Raw genomic sequence first — 25,933 nt, forward strand, 5'->3', positions numbered from 1 at the left:
TCTTTTCATTTGATTGACCTTACCTGTAAATCATTTCATTTGAAAAATGTCACATCAAAGTCTAAACAAGAGACTTCCAGTTGTTCATGTTAAAAGATTGCTTTTAGGGGCGCCTGGATGGCACAGCGGTTGAGCGTCTGCCTTCGGCTCAGGGCGTGATCCCGGCGATCTGGGATCGAGCCCCACATCAGGCTCCTCTGCTGTGAGCCTGCTTCTTCCTCTCCCACTCCCCCTGCTTGTGTTCCCTCTCTCGCTGGCTGTCTCTATATCTGTCGAATAAATAAATTAAATCTTTAAAAAAAAAAAAAAGATTGCTTTTAGACATCTCACTAAGTTCAAGGAATCCTGTCATGACCTGTCTCTTATTCCATTACCCAAGCCATCATTGGTCTTCATAAATGCAAGCCCTTCTTTTCTTCTTTCTAGACTACAAATTATTATTATTATTTTTTTTACCTTTTCATCTGTTATTTCACAAACTGGTTTTATTTACCCTTTATGTTCACCACAATTTATTTTGTTTTCTTTTTCTTTTTTTTTTTTTTTAAGATTTTATTTATTTATTCGACAGAGATAGAGACAGCAAGCGAGAGAGGGAACACAAGCAGGGGGAGTGGGAGAGGAAGAAGCAGGCACATAGCCAAGGAGCCTGATGTGGGGCTTGATCCCATAACGCCGGGATCACGCCCTGAGCTGAAGGCAGACGCTTAACGACTGCACCACCCAGGCGCCCCTATTTTGTTTTCAGCATCCCTGAGAGATGTTCTGGGGGAGGGAGGGGAAGGAAATCTCTGTGGACAAGTGGGTTTGAGAAATGCAATAGATAAGTATATCCCACCTTGGACAAAGTGCATATTGACATAAAAAGTCTCTGAGAAGTGCTTTGGTGATTAAAGCTGCTTAACTTGAAAACATCATTTTTCAAACAATTGGTTGGACAAGGGCTCCCTTTCTTCAGGTAATTTATGCCTTTAACAACCAGAAGTAGTATTCTTTGGAACATTTGGGAAATCCTGATTTATAACATTAATTATTTTTAAATGTTATAAAACTCATATTGTACTATTGTATAAACAATCTGTAACTTGAAGAAATTATATATTTTTTTGAATTCACATGCATTTTAAAATGTAACAACCTTGCAATGTTTTCTTCTCTCCTATAAGTATTTACCATTTTTAAATTTTTTCTATCTTGATGGCAGAAATCCCAGGACCTGTCTTGCTTCAGCAGTAAGCTCATATGGTAATTACATGAATTAATGATGGAAAATTCACCACTAGGTATAATAAATGGCATTATTATGCCAAGAACACTATTTCTATGAGAAAGTATGAACTAAGAAAAATAAATTATTATAGATAGAAAGGTCATTATTTTACGTTATTATAAGGCTAGAAAAATGTCAGAGAAGAAAGATTTATAATCAGAAAAGATTTTGTACTAATAAACCTTACAATCAGAATAGGATGGAACCTTGGATGTCATTTGACATAATGTCACACCAACTGCAGAAATAGGGAGGAACTAATGGTTTTTTGAGGCTAATCATTAAATTTTCAGATATTTCCTAGTATTAAAAAAATCAATTTCCTAGTAAAGAAAAGCATGCTTCCATAGAACTCCACTACACTAGTTCTATTTCAGCAAGATAGATTTTTTATTTTTAAAGATTATTTGGTTCACCAAATTCTCTTAAAAATTATTACAAAATGGCTTTTAAAAAACATTTGAAATAATTTTTTTTTCTGGAAAAGAAACCTCTTGACGTAAGAGTGCTTGAAATGCCACGTGGAATAGAAGTATAAAACATATAGGGAAATGACAGAGAAGTTGGGAACATAAAAAACATCCTTCTCATCTTCAAGAAAGGGAAACAGCTTCAAAAGATTTGAGGATTGTTTTTTAAACAGACACGAGAAATCAATAACGGCAGAGAACTGGGGATAGAACAAAGATATTCTGGCTCCGGGTTTATGATTCATTCCACTATTTTAAAAGTGATTTATAAACCGTTCATAATTTTACACAAATATGAGTTTATTATTCAGGTGTCCTTAGAGCTATATTCTGAAATGGAGTTACTGTTCTGGGGGGAAAATCTTATACTTCTCTATTTACACCACTAGATGGCAGGTTACTGAACGACCCACAATACGCACAGGACCTCCTATAGGTTAGGGTGGTAAGTAGGGTCATTGAAGAGTGGTGAATCGCAAAGTCACAAAAGATAGGAAGTCGTAAAGATTTAGGTGAATGGGATTTGCTTGCAGAGTAAGGTCATCATTTCCCCCACTTCACTTTCCTGGGAAAGCAGTGAGAGCCAGTTCCAATGACTCTTGAGCTCTGAGATACAATTTGCTTTGGTGATCTCACATCTGTGTGGTGAGTAGAAAATGAGAAAGTTTAATCGAAAATACTGAGACTGATTACACAGTGCATTTTAGCATCAGAATGTTTCCACCGTAGAAGACCTTTCTGAGTACAATGCAAAAGGCAGAAACAATAAAGGAAAAAACTGAAAAGACTTCTACGCAAATATTTAATATACCTATGTAATGGGGCGCCTGGCTGGCTCAGTCCCTAGAGCAGGAGACTTTTGATCTCAGGCTTAGTACTTACCCGCCCCCCCCAAAACCCAAAAACAGAAATCCTGTGTGTTGAAGGGGATGATGGTAGCACATTCCAGTGTCCTCTACAAAGTGGGACTAAATATCCAATAACAAAGGAATGCTTAATAACATTGTGGAGTATGTACATGATGGAATGCTGGTCAGCCATTTGAAATCATCCTTTAGAGGCACTCCTGGGTGTCTCAGCCGGTTAAGCATCTGCCTTCAGCTCAGATCATGATCCCAGGGTCCTGGGATCACACCCCGCAGTTAGGGAGCCTGCTTCTCCCTCTCCTCCCCGCTCGTGCTTTCTGTCGCTATTTTTGTCTCTCTCTCCAAATAAATAAATAAAATCTTTAAAATAAATGAATAATTTAAATAAATAAATTTAAATTAAATTAAAAAATTATCCTTTAGGTAAACGTGTATTTTTTTGACATGGGAAAATAAGGGTACTGATAAGAGAAAAATGTTACTTTACATGATATTTTTAATAAATAATAAGATACAAACATGGAAATGAATGACGTTCGTATACATCTATAAGTTAAAGTTGTTTCTCTCTCCCCACTCTTCTCCACCCCCATCCTGTGGCGGCTGCCTCATATCCCCATTTCCCTAGATAGAAGGCATTTGGGGTCTAGGAATTAACTGTTTAGATGGCCAGTTCTGCCATTTAAGAGTTATAACACTGAGTATGGCTGCGCATCTTTTTTTGGGGCCATGAATCTTTGGTTTACATTTTAATGACTTTCAAATTTGAATGTCTAAAATAGTATTTTCAAATTGTGGTTTGTAGAGCATTTGCATTGGGTTAAAAATGCAGATTCTTGGGCTCTTTCCCAGGGTCAATGAATCTGAAATTTGGGGAATGGCATTCTGGAATTTGCATTTTAAACTAGCTCCCTGAGTTATTTTTATGCACAATGAAGTTTGAGAACCATTGGTAATGGCTAGGATCAAGGGTGAGAAAAATGAGAGCAAAAATATTTGAACTAATGAATGATTTTAAACACTGTATTTTATTTATTAGACTTCTCGTCTGAACTATTTTTCTGGCAAGTGGTTATATACTCAACATTTTAAAAGGCACAAACATACAGGGACAAACCAGTGATGTAATTTTAATAACCTGAGATCTTCCCACCACCCACCCCAGAAATTTACTACTTCATTAAAGCACCAGCATGATTTGGAAATTGAAGTGAATAAACCATGAAAGAATGTCTTGAAAAACAAAATAAAACAAAACAGCATTTCAGAAATAAAGCTTCATATAATGGAGGAATAAAATCTGAACTTAAACATTCTCTGCTATTCCTGCAACCCAGCAGCACCTGACACATTTGGACACCAGAAGAGTTGATAATAGAGTGAAGAAAATTAGTCTTGAAAGCTTTCACAGCTGGCTTCAGCTTGACCAGGGCTCCTCTTGGGCAGAAGGTCTTTGTCCTACATTCTGAGACTAATGTTTGGAAGGAAACTGTGACCTCCAATTTCAATCCACAGCAGGTTTCTCCAAAATGTTGGCGTGAAAACATTGGTCACAGACTAACAGTTGGAAAGAAAAGTATTGCCAAGAATGCAGTGGATGATGTTCTAGGAAGAGAAAGCTATTTCCCTGGAGAGAAAGGCTTGTGTGAGAATTGTATCTTGTACTTGTGGAAATGCCTCGAAACCACAAGTCAATCAAGAACCAAGGTTCTTTTCCCTGTTAACTTCTTTTAAAGAGTTTGGTTTGGCTTAAATATTACAGCAAGGAAATCCAGGGCATGTTTCAGTACATAGTAACAAAACGTTGGTTTATTTAAGTTAGAAATCAGTCTCTAAGCGACTGGTGTTTGAAATATTTATGAAAACTTTACAAAAATTCTTTGAATACAAGTTTTGATTTTTGTTAAAATGCTCATCTGAAAATAGGTCGTCTGGGTAATTCAAACACTGCTTTCTTTTCCTAATAATTGTATTGATAGTTGTTGGTATCTAAGGCAGCAGTGAGAACTGCACCTTGAGAACCTCTCACTTCCGGGAACGTGACTGAGGTCCCGCCTCTGCGCTTTGAAATCCACAGCTGCATCTGTGCAGAGGCCACCTGCTCCCCCAACATCAGCGTGGCAGGAATACTAAGACCTGTTTCCGGCAGATGGGGGACTCTTTTTCTCAGGTGACTCTGGCTCAAGGACTCCCTGATGACACTCTGCATGGCACTTTAGGACTCAACCTTTTTTAATGGCTCTTTTAGTCTTTTTGGGCTGCCTCCCTCTTTCCTTCACACAAGCATTTCACTGAATAAAATTCTTGCACATTTAGGGGCGCCTGGGTGGCTCAGTCGTTAAGCATCTGCCTTTGGCTCAGGGCGTGATCCCGGGCGTTCTGGGATCGAGCCCCGCATCGGGCTCCTCTGCTGGGAGCCTGCTTCTTCCTCTCCCACTCCCCCTGCTTGTGTTCCCTCTCCCGCTGGCTGTCTCTCTGTCACATAAATAAATAAAATCTTAAAAAAAAAAAAAAAAGAATTGCATTCTGATGGGAGGTTAAAGTGGTTGAATTTGAAGTGTAGGCGTACACGTGCATTTTTTTTTTCATAAAGGAAGAACATGGAGCTAGAGTCTAGACCTCAGGGATGGAAAATTACAAAATGTCATACTCTGCTGAGATGCCACTGGTAGTCATTTATCCCCTTTGTATTTCCATTCTCCTCTTAAATATCTTTGATCCTTTTTGACATTTTTATTTTTTAAAAATATTTTATTTATTTATTTATTTGAAAGAGAGAGAGTGAGAGAGAGAGAGAGCATGAGCACGGAGAGGGGGAGAAGCAGACTCCCCTGCTGAGCAGGGAGCCTGATGTGGGCTTGATCTCAGGACCCTGAGATCATGACCTGAGCTGAAGGCAGTTGCTTAACCGACTAAGCCACTCGGACGCCCCTGAAATTTTTATTTCTCTATCTCCTAGCAACTGCACATTTTCCTTGCAAGGGGTTTTATTTGAAATTATGTGAGTTTGTAGTTATCCCAGCTTAATTTTTTTATTATTGCCATAGTTATCTCAGACCTTTGAAAAGTTTATAAAATGGAGTCCTAGAGAAATGCAACAGTAGTGAATATAAAGGGGTGCTTGGGTGGCTCAGTTGGTTAAGCGTCTGCCTTAGGCTCAGGTCGTGATCTTGGGGTCCTGGGATCCAGCACAGCGTTGGCTCCCTGCTCAGCAGGGAGTCTGCTTCTCCCTCTCCTTTGGTCCCTCCCCCTTTGCTCATGTTCTCTCTCTCTCTCACTCTCTCTCTCTCTCTCCCCCTCTCAAATAAATAAATAAATAAATCTTAAAAAAAAAAAAAAGAAGTGACTATAAAGGATTTACCATGGCAAAATCAAAGCATTTGATTACAAAGGTATGGATATAAATATATATTAAAATGTATAAACATACAGATGTGCATACATTCATTTTGATTCAGTCTGTTAACAGTTTTAATGTCTATTTGCTACGGACTGACTTAACAAGAATTTATAAAGATCTTCTCTTTTTTTCAACAGCTGGATGGACACAGTGGTCCTGGTCCTCAAGAGACTTATTATCTAGTTATGATTAGACTTGACCACATGGAAGATCACAGAAACCCAGGCTTGGAAGAGGTTTGAATATTCATCAAGTCCAATCACTTTGAATATTCTCTTCCCCAACAAGGCCAAGTGCTTGCAAGACTAACTCCAGTGAGGGAAAGAACCTGCAATTTCATCTCTACCTATTTTTGACTTTCAAAATTCCTCTTTATAATGAAGTTTCCCTCTCTGGTCTGAGTTCTACCTCTGAGGAAGCCAGTTTTCAAGATGGCCCCCTCAAATGCCCACCTCCTGGTAGTCATAGCCTTGCATGGCTCCTGCCCACACGATACCAGAGTTGCTGTGTGACCAAGAACAAATGGCAAAGGTGATGGGATGTCACTTCTGAGATGGAGTTATAAGAGAATGCAGCTTCTGTTTTGAGTGCTCTCTTCCTCCTTCACTTGTGCATGCTTGCTTGTTCTCTTTCCCTGTTGTTGGGGAAGCTAGCTGCTGTGTGGAGAGGACATTCAGGCAACCTGTGGAGAAGTGCGTGTGATGAGGCTCTTTGTCCAACAGCCAGCAGGAAACTGAGACCTGCTAATAGTTACAGACATAAAATTGGAAGGGCATTCAGGCTCAGTGTAGCCATGAGATGCCTGCAGCCTCATTAGACAGCTTGACGGTAACTTCCTGAGACCCTGAGCCAGATGCACCCAGCTAGGGCGCACCCCTCCTAGATACCCCGTCTTCAGAGCTGGGAAAAAATAAATGCTTGTTGTTTGAAAGCTGCTAAATTTGGGGGAAACTTGTTACATAATAATAGATAACTCATATCCCTTGAAGTCATTTGCTTATATTTGTTTTTAATGTAACGTAGAGTAATTATATATAATATGTAACAATAATGATATTTATTGCGCATCTATACTCTTCCAGGTACTAAGTGCTTTACATGAGTTAAGTTATTCACAACGACCCTATGACATTTATATTTTTATTATTTCAGGTTCCTAGATGAGAAAAATTGCGGGGGGTGCCTCAAAGGTTAAGTAACCTTCCTAAGGTCACCGAGCTGGTAGAGAGTGTCACTGGGACTTGAACGTGGGAGTTCTATTTTCTGAGCCAAGCTCTCAGGAGGTGGCCTTAAGCTGTAGGCTGGGGCTCTAGCCATCTCAAGGCTCAGTGGGGGTTGCAGAATCTGTTCCCAAGTTCGCTCACATGGTTGTCAGCAGGCCTAATTCCTTACTGTTTATCAGCCAGAGGCTTCCGTCCTCGCCACAGGAATTTATCTCATTAGTGAGTTTAAAAATGAGATCACACCATATAGGGCTTTCTTTTTTTCTGCCCACCAACATATTGTAAATATTTTTCGATGTAACTCAACATTTCTAACCATCATTTTTTAAAGACTTTGGATTCAAATTGCCACCTTGAAAAGACAGAATTTCTTTAGGCAACTCAGAAGAGTGAAAGACTCCCCACTTCAGCTGATGCACTAAAACAGGGAAACTTCATTCACCGTGACGGCTGTCCACCTCTCTGGTTCACTACCATAAAAAAGCTGAAATTTGTGTTTTTACTTGGGCGGAAGAGCTCTTACCTACAGTATAATACTATATATACTAATAATTTGTCTTCTTTTTTGTAATTATAAGATGAAGAATGTTTAAAATTAGAAATTCTACAAAAGCTAAGTACTCTTTATTTAGTGCCAAATGCAGAGATATTCAAGTTAGCATGAATAATTCATTACTGTAGTGAAGGAAAAACATTTTCAGTCATTGAAAATTTCTCCTGACTTGTCCGGATTCTGGTCTTTTTTTTTTTCTTCTTCTTTCTTTTTTGGTAAGGTGTCGTGAGAGTGAGAAAGGGTCTGCCAAGGGAAGCAGGAAAGTTTCTCCCGGCTCTGACTTTCACACAAAGGCATCCTACTTTGAGACTCTTTTATTATTTGTTCATGGGAACAAAGCTCAGCGAGCAGCTTGGCGCTCTTGCCATCATGCAGTCGCGTCGCTGTGTCTGTGAAATTGGCTTAGAAGAGCCCCATGCGAGTTGTCATTACCAACACAAATCCTACACCTTGGGAAAAAGGAAGTCAATCAGATGAGCACCTTCAAACTGATGTTTCAGGCGTGAGATCACTTGAGGGAAAATGGATCCCAGCAGGAAGGCTCTAAAGAGAAGTAAGACTTGAGACACAACCACAACCAAATTGCAGTTGTTCCAGGAGGATCTAATTCTAAATGAAACAAATTCTTCATGTTATCTGTTTAAAATGCCTTTTGTTTTTATATATATATAGATATTGTTTTTAAGATACAGGAGGGTATAGAATTGTAGGGCTTCCCAGTGTTTTGCTCCTTGCAATACCCCTAATTTCTTGTTTTGCTCTCCTTTACTGAAATGTCCTGAAGATCGACAGTAGACTAGAATACAAAATGTTTATAATTTTTTTCATGGTTTCCACCAATCTTGCTCATGTAAGAGTTAAATAAATTCTCTCTAAATGATAATCTGAGTCTTTAATGGGTTTTGATTTGGCATAATTCCTTCCATGCTCTCAGTGGACTACTCTTTAAGAGTTGGATTATAACTCATGGGGTATAGCTCTCACGGGTCAAGTTACATAAATCCATTTATGAAATATAAGCCAGAGGGTTATTTTAGAAAGTTTCTATGGGTTCGGAATCTGTATTGCCCAGAACAGTTTTTAGGATTTATCCCCATTTTTCAGGATTTAACTTCTAACTCTGATTTTTTTTTTAAGATTTTATTTATATATTCGACCGAGAGAGAGGCAGCGAGAGAAGGAACACAAGCAGGGGGAGTGGGAGAGGGAGAAGCAGGCTTCCTGCTGAGCAGGGAGCCCAATGCGGGGCTCAATCCCATGACCCTGGGATCATGACGTGAGCTGAAGGCAGACGCTTAACAACTGAGGCATTCAGGCACCCCTCTAACTCTGATTTTTAAAAAACTAGTTATAGGATGGAACCTGGCACAGTGATTGGAGCAATATTTACATATTGTTATAAATGTTATGGCTGACCATTTCATAAGAATTTGTGACTTTTGGGCAATGAAGGGAAGTTGAGAATGAGGTAAGATTTTTTTCTTCGGAAGCTGGAGGTTCAATTCATTTAACACTCTTCAGAAAACAGCACTGGAGTAAAGTTTAGCCCAGAACCAGATGCTAAACACCATTTCCATTTATTCAGCTGGTATGAGTGTTATAGGGAGCCACTCATAGGTGTGAAACACTTGATATAAAAATAAAAATTCATTTAAAACTGGCCTTAAGTCTAAAGCTCATTTTAACAATTTTATTACTTCAACTAAGATAAAATGTGTAATTTAAATAACTATAAATAGTTAATTCATGTATAAGTAGCACGTATCCCAAGCAATGTTTGAGAGGTCTCCCAAATAATGAAGCAATTATGCACAATAAAGAGTAAGACACGTAGGAGCTTGTGTAGTAGGTAAGGTATTACTCCACATGTTACTCTAGGTATCACCCTGTCTCGAGGGTTACTTGGGCTAAAAGAACATACTTAACGATGTGACTTTGACATTTCAACATTTCAAAACTTGGTGAAAGCTTTAAAAGTAACAGTGTGAATGCATTAAGTAGTTAATTTTTTCTCCAGGCACGAGATTTATTTTACCAGTAACACTTCTAGTTAATAGTTGGTGCTTTCCCCAAAGAGAACGAATCAATGGTTTCTATTACTGTTTTCATTTTAAAAGGCTTTAAAATCAGTGACTGTATTAGCCAATTTTCAAGGAATGTGGTTCAGGCTGAGTGAGAGGCTCTTGACAAAGCTTTTCCTGCTGTGCAGCCAGCTGTGGCCAGGACACCAGAGCTCTGTGCAGCCTGGGGAACCCAGACACACAGAAGGGCTGCCTCCTAACTCCTGGATGCCTTCCCTGCTGCCCAGGCTCAGGATTTAGAGGGCATGCGTCCCAGTTGCTGGGCCACAGGTATCCAAACCACCCATTCACTAGGGCTTTCTGAGTAATAAACATTGTTCTTTGAGCAGCACCTTGACAGTTTATTTCTGTCCCTTTGTGTCCCCCCCCCCAGCCTTTTTTTCTTTTCCATTTTGCTTTATATTGTTTACTCTGCGAATTATTTCAAAAGCTTGAGACACCAGCACCAGCTTACAACCTGCTTAAAACCGATCTCCTCTCTTTGTTCCTAGCACTCGGAGGATTCTGGGGGCTCTTTATCAGGAAAAGTTCATTACTTAGTGATTCAGCTCCCTTTGCAGGATAAGCTCATTTTTCTCTCAGCGACCCCCAAGTCCTATTTCAAATTTTCCTTCAAAATACAGTTCTTCTGGGCAAATCCATGACTAATTGACTCATCACAGGTATTGTGTTAAATCAAACCAAGAATTAAATTAAATTATAAAAGAAATGGCACAACTGAAAGCACACCCCCCTGGACGTTTCCAGACTGGCCTCCAGTTCTGCTTCTGCAACTTGCTAGGGGTGCCTAATCTTGATTTGCTTTGGTCTTGACGGAATTTCACTTTCCACACATCATTTACTTAAAATTTAGCAATGTAAATTATATATAATCAATATATTGATATCTAATCAATACATAAAATACAACTTATCAAAAAGAAATATTTATCAGATATATAAAATATGCATATTCAGACATATATGGATACGGTGAATGCAAAGATGAAATATATAAAGCATAAGATTATATATGTATAATTATAATTAATATAATAATGATATATTATATATTATCTGATAAGATTACACAATCTCTATATAATAGAGATTATGTAATTTTCTTATTATTTTCTTCTTCTTCTTCTTTCTTATTCTTCTTCTTATTATTTTTACATATTTTATTCTTGTAACTGCATAGCCTGTTAAGCTGGGTTCTAGACATCTGGTTTTCTCCCAGTCTTTCTTTTTTTTTTTTTTTTTAACTTTTAAAAAAGATTTTATTTATTTATTTGAGAGAGAGAGAGTGAGAGAAAGAGCAAGAGAAGAGCACAAGCCAACGGGAAAGGCAGAGGGAGAAGCAGACTCCCCGCCAAGCAGGGGGCTTGATGTGGAGCTGGATCCCAGGACCCTGGGATCATGACCTGAGCAGAAGGCAGACCCTTACCCGACTGAACCACCCAGGCGCACCTCTCCTAGTCTTTCTATTTCAGGTGAATCATCCAGAGGCAAGGCTCTTCCAGCTGTAGGAGAGTTAGTGGAGTACCAGAAACAGACTAGTGTGTTTAATTAATGCAATAGAGTACAATAATATTACATACTTTAAATAGTATAAGCTCTTAGAGTTTAAAATATATATATATATATATATATATATATATATATATATATATATATATATATATATATATATATAATGTTTATGTCATCTGGATATGAGCTCAGCTTTGGAGACATAAAGATCGTTTACAGAGATGATATCCTTTATTGACTCATAATTTTTTATGATCACATCTTCACTTTTCAGATGAGAAAACTGAGGCCCAGAGAATTAAGCCGAGGCTCCTGTCCCCTTTGCTTTTACCCTGTCAAACATTACATACAGATAAGTGGTCAGTGACCATCAAGGCAGCCTCAGGGCTGCGGGACCTTTTGAAAGTTATTTTCCTAACAAAGACCCGCAGCGGGGGTTTCTTTCCAAGCCGGCCCTGAGGGCGGACCTGTCCCGCCCCCGCTCGACTGCTCTGGGGATAAACGCGCAGCCCCACCTAGAGCTCCCGGCCTCTCTGCAGCCCGAGAGGCATGGGTTGCGGCGCGAGCACCAAGGTGGTCCCAGAGCCACTTGTGCTGGCCCCGGTCAAGCAGGAGGGTCAAGCCCAGGGCAGCTCCAGAGGCATAGGTCCCGGGCCCGAGGAGGTGGCCGAGGCGGCTCGGAGGATGCAGGTGGCCCGCTTCCGCGCCAGGTTCGACGCCCGGGTCCTTGCCAGGTAAAGAGCCAGGGGAAGCACTGGCAGAGGGGCTGGCCTGGGACTGCGTTGAGGAGGATAAACCAAGCACCCATCAAGATGGCCTTAACGTTCCCTTCAGCTTGATTAAACCTTAGACAGCCTTCTTTCAGATGACAGGCCTCTGAGGTCCCTAAATTCTTTCTCTGCCTCTTTGAGATGTAAGTCTTCCAGAACCCAAGAATGTCTTTCTCAGGGACAAAGGTGCCATCCCTTTGAAGTGTCATCAGGAGGCCACTTTCTCCCAGTCTCTGTGGGAAGGCAGGAGCCCAACTTCAGTAAGCACCAATTAGCAAACACAGGTGGCCCAGTCACGTGGACACCCCCCCCCCCACTAAGGTCCTCTAGGACTTTTCTACTAGCTTGCCTGCCCAGTGTTGGAGACGCTCTTGCCTTTTGTTTCAACAGAGTTGAAGTCAGTCTCTCTCCCCTACTGCAATAGTTGTGACTCCAGTGGTAATAGTCTGGAATAAAATCTTCACTGTTTTTAACAAGTGTCTGGGGCAAATTCTCTTTGGCACCTCTGAGCAGGGAGGGCAGAGGATTGGGAAAATTCCAGACTGAAAGTAGAGGAGGAACAGGAGCAAGGAAAGGGAGGGAATCCCTGACCTCAGAGCTGGGGAAGGAGGAAGGCCTCCTAACCCCTGCAGGGCTGATGGGGGGGCCTTGCCACAAATGTGCTGGGGCTGGGTCCAGAAAGGCCTGTTTGTGAAGGATCTTTACCACATTCTGGAAGAGGAGACCATAGATCATGGAATAGAAACAAGTCTTTGAATCAGCGAGGCTTGAGATCTACTCTTGTGTCTTTTATCATGTGTGACTGAGAATGTTCCTTAGCCTTGCTCCTTCTTCAGTTTTTGCCTCAGTAAAGTGGGGATAATAATAATATCTACCCCATACGAATGTTGTCAGGATAACTAAAGTAATATATGCAAATTGTGGTGTGCAGTGCATGACACAAGTCTTCATTGAGATATTAGTGCAGTGCTTAGTATTGCCTTCATAAAGCACCATAAGACCTAGCTGACTCCCTGCAAGAAATGAGCAAGGATGACAGGTTGGCTGGACCTGAAAAATAACTTCTTCAGAGTGTACCATGTTGGACATATAGAGGAAGAAAATCCTGAAATCCTCGTCCACTCTGCAGAGGTTGGTGGGACACAGTGGTGTGTGGCTTGTCTGGCTTCTCAGGGACATTTCTAGCCCTCTAATTGTATGCTCACTCATTGCAGTGCTGTGAACAGTCTATGCAGAGCCACTTCCTGGCTTACTTGGGAACTTCTTTTTTTTTTTTTTTTTTAAGATTTTATTTATTTATTCGACAGAGATAGAGACAGTCAGCGAGAGAGGGAACACAAGCAGGGGGAGTGGGAGAGGAAGAAGCAGGCTCATAGCGGAGGAGCCTGATGTGGGGCTCGATCCCGTAACGCCGGGATCACACCCTGAGCCGAAGGCAGACGCTTAACCGCTGTGCCACCCTTGCACCCCTACTTGGGAACTTCTAATACAAGGAACCTTGTGGATTAGTCCAGTAGCTGCTAAGCTCAGACACCAAGTTCACTGATCCAATGGAACTTGAATCAGAATGGACATGGGATCTTATCATGCCCGAATTGGTTAGATGGCATCTCGGTCATCTGTAGCCAGAGAAATGAGGCTGCTGTGGGCCAGTCTTACCCACTCTCATAGCCTCCACCTGCAGGGTAGTCCCAGTCCTTCAGAGTGTGAAGGGGTCATAGAGATGGAGGGTCACAACATTGTAAGGGCTCTAGTGACTAACTCAAGGCTCTTTCCCTGATGAGGAGTTAAGCCCCAGAAGATTAAGTGACTTGTCCAAGTTAGTGGCAGAACTGAGTCTAGAATACAGTTGTCTTTCTTCTGCATTGTGATTCCACTTATAACTCTTGCAGAATAGAGACGACAGAATTTAAATCTGACTCTATGCACTTTCTCAATTGCTTCTATCAAATAAGTTGTGATGGTATTATTGTTTCTGGGTTTCATTTTTTAATACATATTAAAAAAATTCCCAGTTTGTAGCAGCTGAAGTGAAAGTAATCATTTCAGTTTCGAGGATGATGTAAAATTGCACCACCTACAAAATTAACTTTGAGGCTGCTCTGTTGGGCGGTGGGTAGGAGTGGAGGAGTGGAAGGATACGAAATGGAATGGCCTTGTAAATACCTTCTCCGATGCTTGATTCGATCCTTAATGTTTTCAGAATATATGCGATCATTTGGAAATAATATGTATTCAGTGAATGATTCTTTCATTCAACATTTATTGCTGTACCCTCTGTGCCAGGCACTGCAGAAGACATAGCCACTCAAGTCATAAAAATAGTCACCATTCATGGCCATCAAGGGCTCACAAGCAAGGCTGCTGTTACAGGAATTTGTTATGGGACATTTGTTATTCAATCTGAAGCCATTTATCTCCACTACTCTACATTTTGGCTTAAAGCCTACTGTTCCCTTCACTGCCAAATTAGTAGCATTTTTTTTTTTCAAATATTTGGTATATGAAGGCCCCTTAGCAGTATTGAATAAAGCTCCTTTTCTTTAAACAAAAGAGTGTAGTTCCTCAGAGATGGTAAATCATCTGATATCTGATGATTAATTCCGTGAGCAAATGAATTTGCCTGCAGTTTTGAAGGCATAGTGATAAATTAGTATTTGCAAAGTGCTTTCATCCACATTAGAGGTAAATGTAAATTTTGGTTGGTCTGCAAAGCAATAGAGTTTGAAATGCCTGTGATTATCTTCAAAATCAACCTGGAAGTGCATGTGAATAAAAAAGCAAAGTTGGAAAGAGAAGAGGCGACAGAATCTATTTAAGATGAGTAAATTGCTATCTGTTTTGATAAAGTAATTGGCCAGAAAATTAAATGCACTGCAGAGAACAAAGGTGATTTCTGTAAGCTGGTACAGCCAAGTGCCATTTTTCTTCAGGAAGCACAGGAATACAAGGAACAGATAGGTACGGGGACAATTACTGGAAGAATAAACTCAGCAAAAAGAAGTAAGGCTATTTAGAGCCCAGATTGACATTTGCATTTGAATCTCTGTTACTGAGTACGCAACTGAAAGCATTACTTTTCCCTACATACTCCCTGAGCACATTCCATCCGCCGGCATCCTTTCCTGGGAGAAGTTTTAGTAATTTGGAAGAGCAGCAAATTACAATAAAAGTAAGGCAACCTGGGTTCTCATCCTCACTCTAGAACTTAAACAACCAATCTGCTAACCTGATCTTCAAATTTCCTCATTTGTAAAATGAGGGGTTGGATTAAGTCATTCTCTAATATTCTTTCCAGCTGTAAAACCATGATTCTAAGTGGAGCACCTTCTCAACATTTCTTAAACAGAGGTTTAAACTTGATAGAATTCTTAAATTGACATAGACTAAGTTTACACAGATAATTCAAGTTTAAGATCGCCAGGCTTTGAAATCCTAGCTGACTTCTTGGTCTTTCCCAGAGAAAGAGAGAAAGAGAGAGAGAGAGAGAGAGAGAATATAACTTTATGCATTAACATATATGCCATGTTAAAATTCTGTTTCTTGTGTAGAAATTGCAAGTGTGGGGAGTAGCTGGGAGGAAACTGTGGCTGTATCACCGTCTGCACCAGATGTGTTTATTTGATCAGTGTTCATCTATCAGGGTGCTGTCCGGGGCCAAGATGGGGCATGTGTGCTCACTAGGTCAAATGCATTTGAAGGGGTTGGATTTAAATCCTATCCATTTCAACTACAATCTGTGTGGCCTTGGGAAATCACTTAACTTTTGTGATTCTTAATTTCCTTATCTGAAAAAGGGGGATAGTATTATGTTAGCCAATAAGGATATTGCAAGAATTTTTTTCAAAAAACAAATTTTCTGGCACACAATAAATGTATAATAAATGGTAGCTGCTGTTATTAAGACTGTTGTCTTAACAGTCATCTTGCCACCAACTAATTACTTTTATGTCACTTACCTCCATTTTAAAGAAGAATCTGGGGAGGCTTTCAAAAATAAATACAATTAAGCAACAACAAGCAAGGGGATTGGATGGGGGATGTAAAGATAAAAAGAGATGATATAAAACCCCAACCTAGATAATTTTAAGAATCTTCAGTTCAGAGGATAACAGATTTGGCTTTTCTTCCCGATAGATACGACATCAAGGCTCTTATTGGGACAGGAAGTTTCAGCAAGGTTGTCAGGGTGGAGCAGAAGACCACCAAGAAACCTTTTGCAATGAAAGTGATGGAAACCAGAGTGAGGGAAGGCCGGGAAGCGTGTGAATCCGAGCTCACCATCCTGAGGCGGGTTAGCCACCGCTACATTGTTCAGCTCGTGGAGATCTTTGAGGCCCAGGATCGAGTTTACATGGTGATGGAGTTGGCTACAGGAGGAGAGCTCTTTGACCGACTCATGACTCAGGGATCCTTTACAGAGCAGGACGCTGTCAGAATTCTGCAGATGGTTGCTGATGGCATCAGGTATCTGCATGCATTGCGAATAACCCACAGGGACCTAAAGCCTGAAAATCTCTTGTATTATCATCCAGGTGCTGAGTCGAAAATTTTAATCACAGATTTTGGTTTGGCACACTCTGGGAACAAACGTGGAGACTGGACAATGAGGACACTTTGTGGGACCCCAGAGTACATAGCCCCTGAGATCTTGCTAAGGAAACCTTATACCAGTGCAGTGGACATGTGGGCTCTTGGCGTAATCACATATGTTTTACTTAGCGGAGTCCTGCCTTTTGATGATGAAAGCCATACAAGACTTTACAGGAAGATTCTGAAGGGCAGATATAATTATACAGGAGAGGTAAGAAATAATTTTACTCCTATTGAGTGTAGTTTCTCAACCTCAGCACTATTGACATTAAGGGTTGGATGATTCTTTTTTTTTTTTTTTTTAACTTTGAACAAAAATGAGATTTATTAATTTATTACTCTCAAGTCCTGGAGGATACGTGGCATGCCCAGAGTCACACAGCGAGGTTGTGTGGGGGGCAGGAGAGACAGGGCTGGATGATTCTTTATGGGGCGTGGGGAGGAAGGGGATGGGAGTGGGGCTGTCCTGTGCCTTGCAGGATGCTCAGCAGCACGCTTGGCCTCTACTCCACCCTCCATACGCTCCTGGTAGATACTGGCAGGTACTGGACATCTAGTAAACACGTTAGATTCAACACCTTCCTCAAGTTGTGACAACAAAAGTTGTCTCCAGACATTGTTAAATGTCCCCTGCGGGGCAGAATCACCCCTGGCTGAGAGCCATTGGTCTCAAGGTAGCAAGGGCCTGATTACTGACTTCTCTGTGGTTAGCACATGACATTGATAATTAAGTAGGCAAGTGAGTTTGTAGTTTTTCTTTCATCAGCTGAGAGGGCTAATGTGTACTCAGAGGCTCGGCGTGACGCTTGGGTGTTTGGTGAGATTTTCTGCCTTGAATCTAGGTGATTCAAGCCTTTTTTGTAATACAGTGTTTCCTCAGTGAAATGTTTAATCTCATAGCTTGTGTAAAATATTTATCCACCGCTTAAACTTGGAACTCCCAGCGTTTCCGAATGTGTTCACTTGTTATTTCTGGATAGAGAAGGAAAGTTGCCAGTGCTTGCGTGTAGGAAGCCTGACAAAAGGGGAAATCCATTTCATGTTCAGCAAGTGATCAAATATATGTTTAACTATGAAAGGGTTCTTTTTCTCATGAAGAAAAATATTGATAGTTTGATTTTTATCTACCTAAGGCATAACATCTATATGTATATCATCTTAAGCAAAAATCAAAAGCTAAACAACTAATTTTAATATTATATTTTCTATTCTTTGACAAAGCTTTAATATTTTATTGTACATGTGTACATTTTTAAAAAACTCATCCAAACTGGTAATTGAGAACTAAGACTTACATGGGAAAGTAGGAAAAGATGGGGACAGTTCACAGAAAATATGATACCATTGATTATTTAAAGTTTAAAAGATGTCCAGCCTCACTAATAACCAAAAAATACAAATGAAAACAAAGTCTTTTTTTTTTCAATTTTTCAAATCAATAAAGATTAAAAAAAACCCACTTCAACTCTACTCATTGCTGTTGAGAGTACTAAGAGATCAACCATCTCATTCACTGCTGGTAGAGGGCAAATTTTACAGATTTCTTGGGATGCAGTTTGAAAATATGCGTCTAGAACTTATGGAAGTTTTTAAATTTTGATCTGGTAATTCCACTTCTAATAATCTAAGGAACTAATACCAGATGCAGCAAAGTTTTCAGTATAAAGATGCTCATCTGAGCTATAGTTATAGAAGTGGAAAATTGAAAAAAACCCTAAAAGAAAGTTTGAATAAATTATGGGACATCCATATGATAGAGTATGCTAGTCCCTAAATTATGAATGCTTAAAAATTGCACGGACGTTGGCAAATGTTCACAGCATGCTACCAAGTGAAAAGAAAAAGGCGGAATGCAAACTGTGTACAGCATGATCACGATCATGTGGAAAAATGTATTCATAGAGAAAAGGCTTAAAAGAAATACGGTATGTTAACAGAACTTATTCCCTGTTTGGGGATTATGGCTTGTTTTGGATTTTTTTCTTTATAATTTGATATCTTTCTGTTTCTGCTGTTCTTTTGTTTACAAAGAATACATATTTCTGTTTTGGTTGTAGCTCGGTGACTCTTCTGTCCTACATGATGTTGGGAGGAACTGCCATCATGGGGGCTTGACTGGGATGGAATGTCCATGATGGTCCCTCAAATGTCTGACATTGTAGTGGGGATGGCGGGAAATCTGGGGTCAGCTAGGTCACTAGAACCATGAGGCCTTATTCACCTTCCTCTCTCAATGCTTCATAGGGCCTTCTCTTCATGGGGCATTCTCCATGGCATCTTCCCAGCAGGGTAGTCAGACTTTTTACATGGTAGTTTAGGCCTTCCCAAAAGGAGTATTCCAAGAGGGAGACAGTGGAATTTGCCAGTGCTTTTCAAGCCTGGGCTTGGAAATGACACAGCATTACCTCTCCCTCATTCTATTGAGTTCTGTGAGTCTTAGGCTAGCCCAGATTCAATGTGGAAAGAGTCCACATACAGTCTGATTACTGGGGGTGTGGTTTATTGGGCCATGTTTAGACTAGATATCACTATTACTTTTTTAATGTGCAAAAATAATAAGCAATATATTGTTTAAAAAGTCTTTTTGTCAGATTTAATTCAGAGGGTTTCTAGGGTTGGATTCCCCAAAAAGCTAAGAAACCCCTGAGAAGACAATTCATGTTCAAGTGACTAAGTAAGGGAAGACTTCCAAGAAGACAGCTAAGGGAGTGGGACAAAGAGGGGAGAGAAGATGAGGAGGCCAGAGCCATAAGGGTCAGCCTCATCTTGCAGGGAAGACTTCTTCAGCATTCTTCCAACCTGAGGCAGGCTAGCTGGGTTTCCACACCTACCGCTCTCTGTTAGCCAATAGGGGTGATGGTGGTGGGGAGCTAGTGGTAAATTTTTACATTCTCTGGGGACCAAAGACAAGTGGCTCCAGGAGCCCCAGGCTAGTCACTGAGGAAAAACAACAACAAGGTGTTGGCTTTTAGAAGGAAAGCACTCCAAAGGAAGGGGGTGTGTGTACGTACAGAAAAAAGGGGCTCAGGGGCACTGACATTGTCTGCATGGTGGCACTCTCTACTTCTTGAGGAAATGCCTGTTTGTAGCTTCAGACAACATGCAACACAGAGTAGGATTGTGGCTGCTTGTAATACTGGGTTTATATCCCCTTGGCTTTCTTTCCTGTGTTTGTCAGGCACCCATGTCCATCATATTCACATTCTCTTATAATATTACCAAGTGTCTTAGTCATCTCAAGCTGCCGTAACATAATACCACAGAATGGATGACTTAAACAATAGAAACTTATTCCTCACAGTTCTAGGGGCTGAGAAGTCCAAGATCACGATGCCAACAAGGTAGGTTTCATTATGAGGACTCTTATCTTGGCTTGTAGGCAGCTGCCTCTCGTGGGGTGCTCACGTGACCTCTTCTTTGTGTGTGTGGCCAGAGAGATGGCGTAGGGAGAAGCAGAGAGGGAGAGAGGGAGAGAGGGAGAGAGGGAGGGAACTCTGGTGTCTCTTCTTTTTTTTTTTTTTTAAGATTTTATTTATTTATTTGACAGAGATAGAGACAGCCAGCGAGAGAGGGAACACAAGCAGGGGGAGTGGGAGAGGAAGAAGCAGGCTCATAGCAGAGGAGCCTGATGTGGGGCTCGATCCCAGGACTCCAGGATCACGCCCTGAGCCGAAGGCAGACGCTTAACCGCTGTGCCACCCAGGAGCCCCTCTGGTGTCTCTTCTTAAAAGGCCACTAATGAATCATGGAACATTGCATCAAAAACTGGGGATGTACTGTATGGTGACTAATATAACAAAATAAAAATTATATAAAAAAAATAAAAAATAAAAGGCCACTAATCCTATCAGATCAGGACCCCACCCTTATGACCTCATGTAAAATTTTAATTACCTCCTTGGAGGCCTCATCTCTAAATATAACAATACTAGGGATTAGGGTTTCAACAGGTGAATTTCAGAGGGACACAAACATTCATTCCATAATATCAAGGAAACACAGATTGATAGCCCTAGAAAAGCGTGTCATCATGTTTTCTCTGTCATCATATTATTGTATACCTGCCATTTATCAGCAAGCATAGTAATTTCTAAATGCACCAATTTTATTTAAATACGAGGGTGACCATCAATTCTGGAAGCATAGGTGCTTCCCCAAAGAATAACTCCCCAAAGATGTCCCTACTCGAATACCCAGAATCTGTAGATGTGCCATCTTATGTGGCAAAAAAGAATTTGCAGACGTGACTAAATTAAGGATCTTGAGATGGGGAGATTACCCTGGATTATCTGGGTGAACTCAATGTGATCACAAGGGTCCTTACAGTAGGAAGGTGGGAGGGTCAAAGGTAGAGGAGACGTGAGGAAGGAGGAAGGAGTCGTGCACCAGGGAACGTGTGCGGTCTCTAGAACGGGAAAAGGCAAGGAAGGAACTCTCCCCTGCAGCAGCTCTGCTGATACCTTGATTTTAGGGTTTAAGACCCATTTGGACCTGCAGAACTGTAAGATAATAAATGTGGAAATGTGGGTTGTTTTTTACTTTAAATTTTTTTAAAAGATTTTATTTATTTATTTGTCAGAGAATGAGCACAAGCAGGGGGAGTGACAGGCAGAGGGAGAGCAGGCTCCCACTGAGCAAGGAGCCCAGTGCAGGACTCTGATCTCAGGACCTGGGATTATGACCTGAGCTGAACGCAGATGCTTAACAGACTGATCCACCCAGGGATCTCAGTGTGGGTTGTTTTATAAAGTCCTTTTGTCTATGACAAAAATTCCAAGTATGACACATTGTGTGAATCACTTCTTTTCTCTAGAAGTCAGGTGGAGAAGTGCAATAAATAGGACAAATACCAGAGATTAAAGTGTTGTATCTCTTATGATGAAGATGAATGATGTGCTTAATATTTATACCAAGTATTTTGTAGACACCTGGCAGATATATAATCTGACTCCATCCATGTATAAGCAAAAAATTGGCTATAATATTAATGTTTAATTCTTCTTGATTTTGATGTGAAATATATTCCTTTTCATGGAGCTTTGATGACCATTCCACTAGTGTTATTCTTTCCTTTTTCTGAATAGTGTTTAGGATTATAATAAATTTCTTATTTTTTTTTTTTAAAGATTTTATTTATTCATTTGACAGAGAGAGAGACAGCCAGCGAGAGAGGGAACACAGGCAGGGGGAGTGGGAGAGGAAGAAGCAGGCTCCCAGTGGAGGAGCCTGATGTGGGGCTCGATCCCAGGACTCCAGGATCACGCCCTGAGCCGAAAGCAGACGCTTAACTACCGAGCCACTCAGGCGCCCCGAAATTTCTTATGTTTTGACATTTAATCTGTATGTCTTCTTTCTAAGACATTGTTGGTTCTTTGAAGGTTGGGACTGTACCATATTCCCCCCCTTTTTTATTTTTTTAAAGATTTTATTTACTTATTTGACAGAGATAGAGACAGCCAGCAAGAGAGGGAACACAAGCAGGGGGAGTGGGAGAGGAAGAAGCAGGCTCACAACGGATGAGCCCGATGTGGGGCTCGATCCACAACGCTGGGATCACGCCCTGAGCCGAAGGCAGACGCCCAACCGCTGTGCCACCCAGGCGCCCCACCCCCCCTTTTGTCCAATAAGATCGCATGAAGAGTTAAGCATAGAGAATGCATTTAGTAAAAATAATTGCTTTTTAAAAATTATTAAGAGATTCTGATTTATAACTGCATGAGTAAATGTATCTCAACTATAACTGCATTGAGCATAGAATACAAATTTTAATTTATGGTAAGGTGGATTTTATTTATTTATTTTTAATTTTTATTTTATTTTTTTAATTTAAATTCAATTAATTAACATATAATGTATTATTTGTTTCAGAGGTAGAGGTCAGTGATTCATCAGCCTTATATAATACCCAGTGCTCATTACACCACGTGCCCTCCTTAATGTCCGTCACCCAGTTACCCCATCCCTCAGCAACCCTTAGTTTGTTTCCTATGATTAAGGGGTTCTTATCATTTGTCTGCCTCTCTGACTTCATCTTGTTTTATTTTTTTCTCTTCTCCCCTATGGCCCTCTATTTTGTTTCTTAAATTCCACATATCAGTGAGATCATGTGATAATTGTCTTTCTCTGATTGGCTTATTTCGCTCAGCATAATACTCTCTAGTTCCATCCATATCCTTGCAAAATGTGTGTGTGTGTATATATATGTATATATATATATACTATATCTTCTTTATCCATTCATCTGTCGACGGACATCTGGGTTCTTTCCATAGTTTGGCTGTTGTGGACATTGCTGCTACAAACATTGGGGTACAGGTTCCCCTTCAGATCAGTACATATGTATCTTTGGGGAGTAAGGTGGATTTTAGATAACTAATACCTTTAGTTGCTAAATTTGTTAGATTCATTCTGGAATGTTAGGGTGGTTTAGAAGGGTACATTTACTCCATTCACTGGGCTTTGCAGAGTGGGGGTAGGAGTTCCCCTTTCCAGTTGCTTCCTGCAATGCCTGAGAGACAACCAGGAGAGAAAGACACAGCACATGGTGAAAAAAAAAAGAAATCCTGTCTACTGTGTGAGGGGGGATTTTACTTATCTACTTGATTACCAACACCATCATGATGGCTTTCAGCTTGGTGGCAGGGCTCATGCTGGAGATAGTAAGTAAAAGACTCATCCATCATTTCTCCCAGAGACTGTTGGAAAGCATCCTTGTGTGGTCTCCACCCTCCGTCTTGTCAGGCCTTCCTCCGGCCAGGGATCATGTTCAGCTCTGGGAATACCCACATGAAAATGCTCAGTGTCCCTGCTCTGTGGAATCAAGTGGTCTTGTCTGAGAGACCAGATCTTCTCCTTCTCCTCCTTCTTCTTCTCCTCCTCCTCCTCCTCCTCCTCCTCCTCCTCCTCCTTCTTCTTCTTTTAAGATTTATTTATTTATTTGAATGAGAGAGAGAGTGAACAGGGGCGAGAGGCCGAGGGAGACAGAGAATCTCAAGCAGACTCCCTGCTGAGCATGGAGCCCAACGCAGGGCTCGATCTCACACCCCTGAGATCATGATCTGAGCCAAATCAAGAGTCGGATGCTTAAGCCACCCAGGTGCCTGAGAGACCATGTATTCTTTTGTATCTCTTTAAATGTAAGTGCTCTGATACATATAGGAACAAAGCTCAAAGTCCATGGAACAAGGGAAGACAGCCTCTTACTGCTTAGGAAATTTGAGTCAGATTTCATGAAGGAGAGGACATTTGTGCTGTGTCTTGGAGGAAAGGTAGGAGTTTCTGAAAGGGAGATTGGCACGTTCCAAGTAGACAGAACAGCATATGCAAAAGCACATAAAAGGGACTATGTTTTGTAGTAGTAAAAAATAAGAACTTTAGAGCATCGTGTGCAGGTGAGCGTATATTCACGTGGGTGTTTTGTAAAGCAGTGCAGTGTCACGGTCAAGGGCACGGTCTGGAGCAATGCTGGCTGGAACCATTCCCAGCTCTGCCATTTGCTAACTGTGTAACTTTGGGCATGTTTCTTAACTTCTCTGCATCTCAGTTTCTTCATTTGTAAAACAGAAATAATGATAGTGTTTACCTAACAGGGTTTTTGTGAAGATCAAATGAGCTAAAACGTGTCAAGTGCTTAGAATAGTTTCACATATTAGTACGTGGCACTATATACATGTTAGCTGTTTCTGTTACTATTACTATTGATGCGGGGAACAGTGGGACCACAAGTTTGAACTTTGCTTGAATAAGTTACTAGATATATATATATATATCCGTAAAATATATATATATAATATATATATCTGTAATATATATATTTTATATATATCTGTAATATATATATTTTATATTTATTTTATATATTTATATATTTATATATATTTTATATATTAAATATATATTATATATATTTATATATATTATATATTATATATATTTATATATATCATATATATATTTATATATATATTTATATTATATATATATATATATATTTTACAGTGCCAAGTACACCTTTTTCATCTTTTAAATGGAATAGAGAGAAAAGTGAGGTGTTAACATTTTAATGCTAGTGAAGAGCTACACACTCTTGCCAGTGAGTTGGAAATCATGTATTATTGTCTAATTATATTGCACTATATCACAGTAATCTTTTTTGATGTGAAAAAATCGATAATAAAATGAGTCTTATAACCATATTAGCCAGCTGGCAAAGACAAACACTGGTATTAAAAAATCCCACATGGATATTGATAGAAAATGTACTGAGATTCGCCTATGACTGCCGTCCTGGTAGGAGAAAGTTTACTGATGCACTCCTTTAGAAGTAACAGAGCTGATGGATTTTGCTCAACAGCCATGACCCCGATTTTCTTTCTGTATCCTCATCTCCATTAATTTCTCGTATTTTTTCTTTGCTATATTTCTTTTCCATTCAGGTTATGAAGTAGGAAAAAGGGGAAGGAGAGCAGAAGATTTGACTCTTTATTTCCCTTTTATTCTCTTTCCATCATGACTAGAATTTCAATAATGAGATGAACCACATTTCAGTTAGGTCATAATTCTTGTAATTTGGTTCCCATTCCTGTGATTTAGTTCTTAAAAACTTACGCTCACGAAAATGTGGTGCTCAACTTTGTAAGTGATATTTTTACTTTAGAAGTTTTACAGAACATAATTTTAATGTTTATAAAATCTCTCATAATGCACTTCCTCTTCTACTCATCACTTTCTTCATCTCTTCTCTGACTGCAATTGTACAGGTATATATCTTCTTCCCTTAACCTCAATCACAGTGGGTGTTTCTTGGAATTGAAATCATGTGCATTTCACTTTGGCTGCGTAGATGTTACCTTTGGTATAAGGAGTAGTGATGAGAGTGGAAGGTAGTTATCTGTTTCCTTGATTACGTTGCACTTCTTTTTTTTTAATATTTTTATTTATTTATTTGACAGAGAGAGAGAGAGAGACAGCCAGCGAGAGAGGGAACACAAGCAGCGGGAGTGGGAGAGGAAGAAGCAGGCTCATAGCGGAGGAGCCTGATGTGGGGCTCGATCCCAGAACGCCGGGATCACGCCCTGAGCTGAAGGCAGCCGCCTAACGACTGCACTACCCAGGCTCCCCAGAATCTCCTGCTTTCTGATACGAGGAAGAGTTATTTTCCTGGTCTACAAGTAATAAAGTTATGGAGAGTTAATT

At 40.2% G+C, this 25,933-nt stretch overlaps 1 protein-coding gene and 1 long non-coding RNA gene across 2 annotated transcripts in view; both read left to right on the forward strand.

The window, feature by feature from the left end:
* Positions 1-138: 138 nt before the first annotated feature.
* Positions 139-8,665, forward strand: LOC123797915 (uncharacterized). The gene is made up of 2 exons (XR_015725803.1): positions 139-4,776; positions 6,144-8,665. It is a non-coding gene; the product is annotated as an uncharacterized LOC123797915 (long non-coding RNA).
* A 2,913-nt stretch (positions 8,666-11,578) lies between these two features.
* Positions 11,579-25,933, forward strand: part of PSKH2 (protein serine kinase H2) — a 31,315-nt gene continuing 16,960 nt past the window's right edge. Inside the window, exons 1-2 of the mRNA XM_045806035.2 lie at positions 11,579-12,109; positions 16,283-16,949. Of these exons, the coding sequence (XP_045661991.1) occupies positions 11,925-12,109; positions 16,283-16,949 (852 nt within the window). The 5' untranslated portion in view covers positions 11,579-11,924. The remainder of the gene's footprint in view (positions 12,110-16,282; positions 16,950-25,933) is intronic.

This window comes from Ursus americanus, chromosome 9 (genome assembly GCF_024610735.1).
Source record: "Ursus americanus isolate L20-20 chromosome 9, mUrsAme1.1.p, whole genome shotgun sequence".
Classification (NCBI taxonomy): Eukaryota; Metazoa; Chordata; class Mammalia; order Carnivora; family Ursidae; genus Ursus; species Ursus americanus.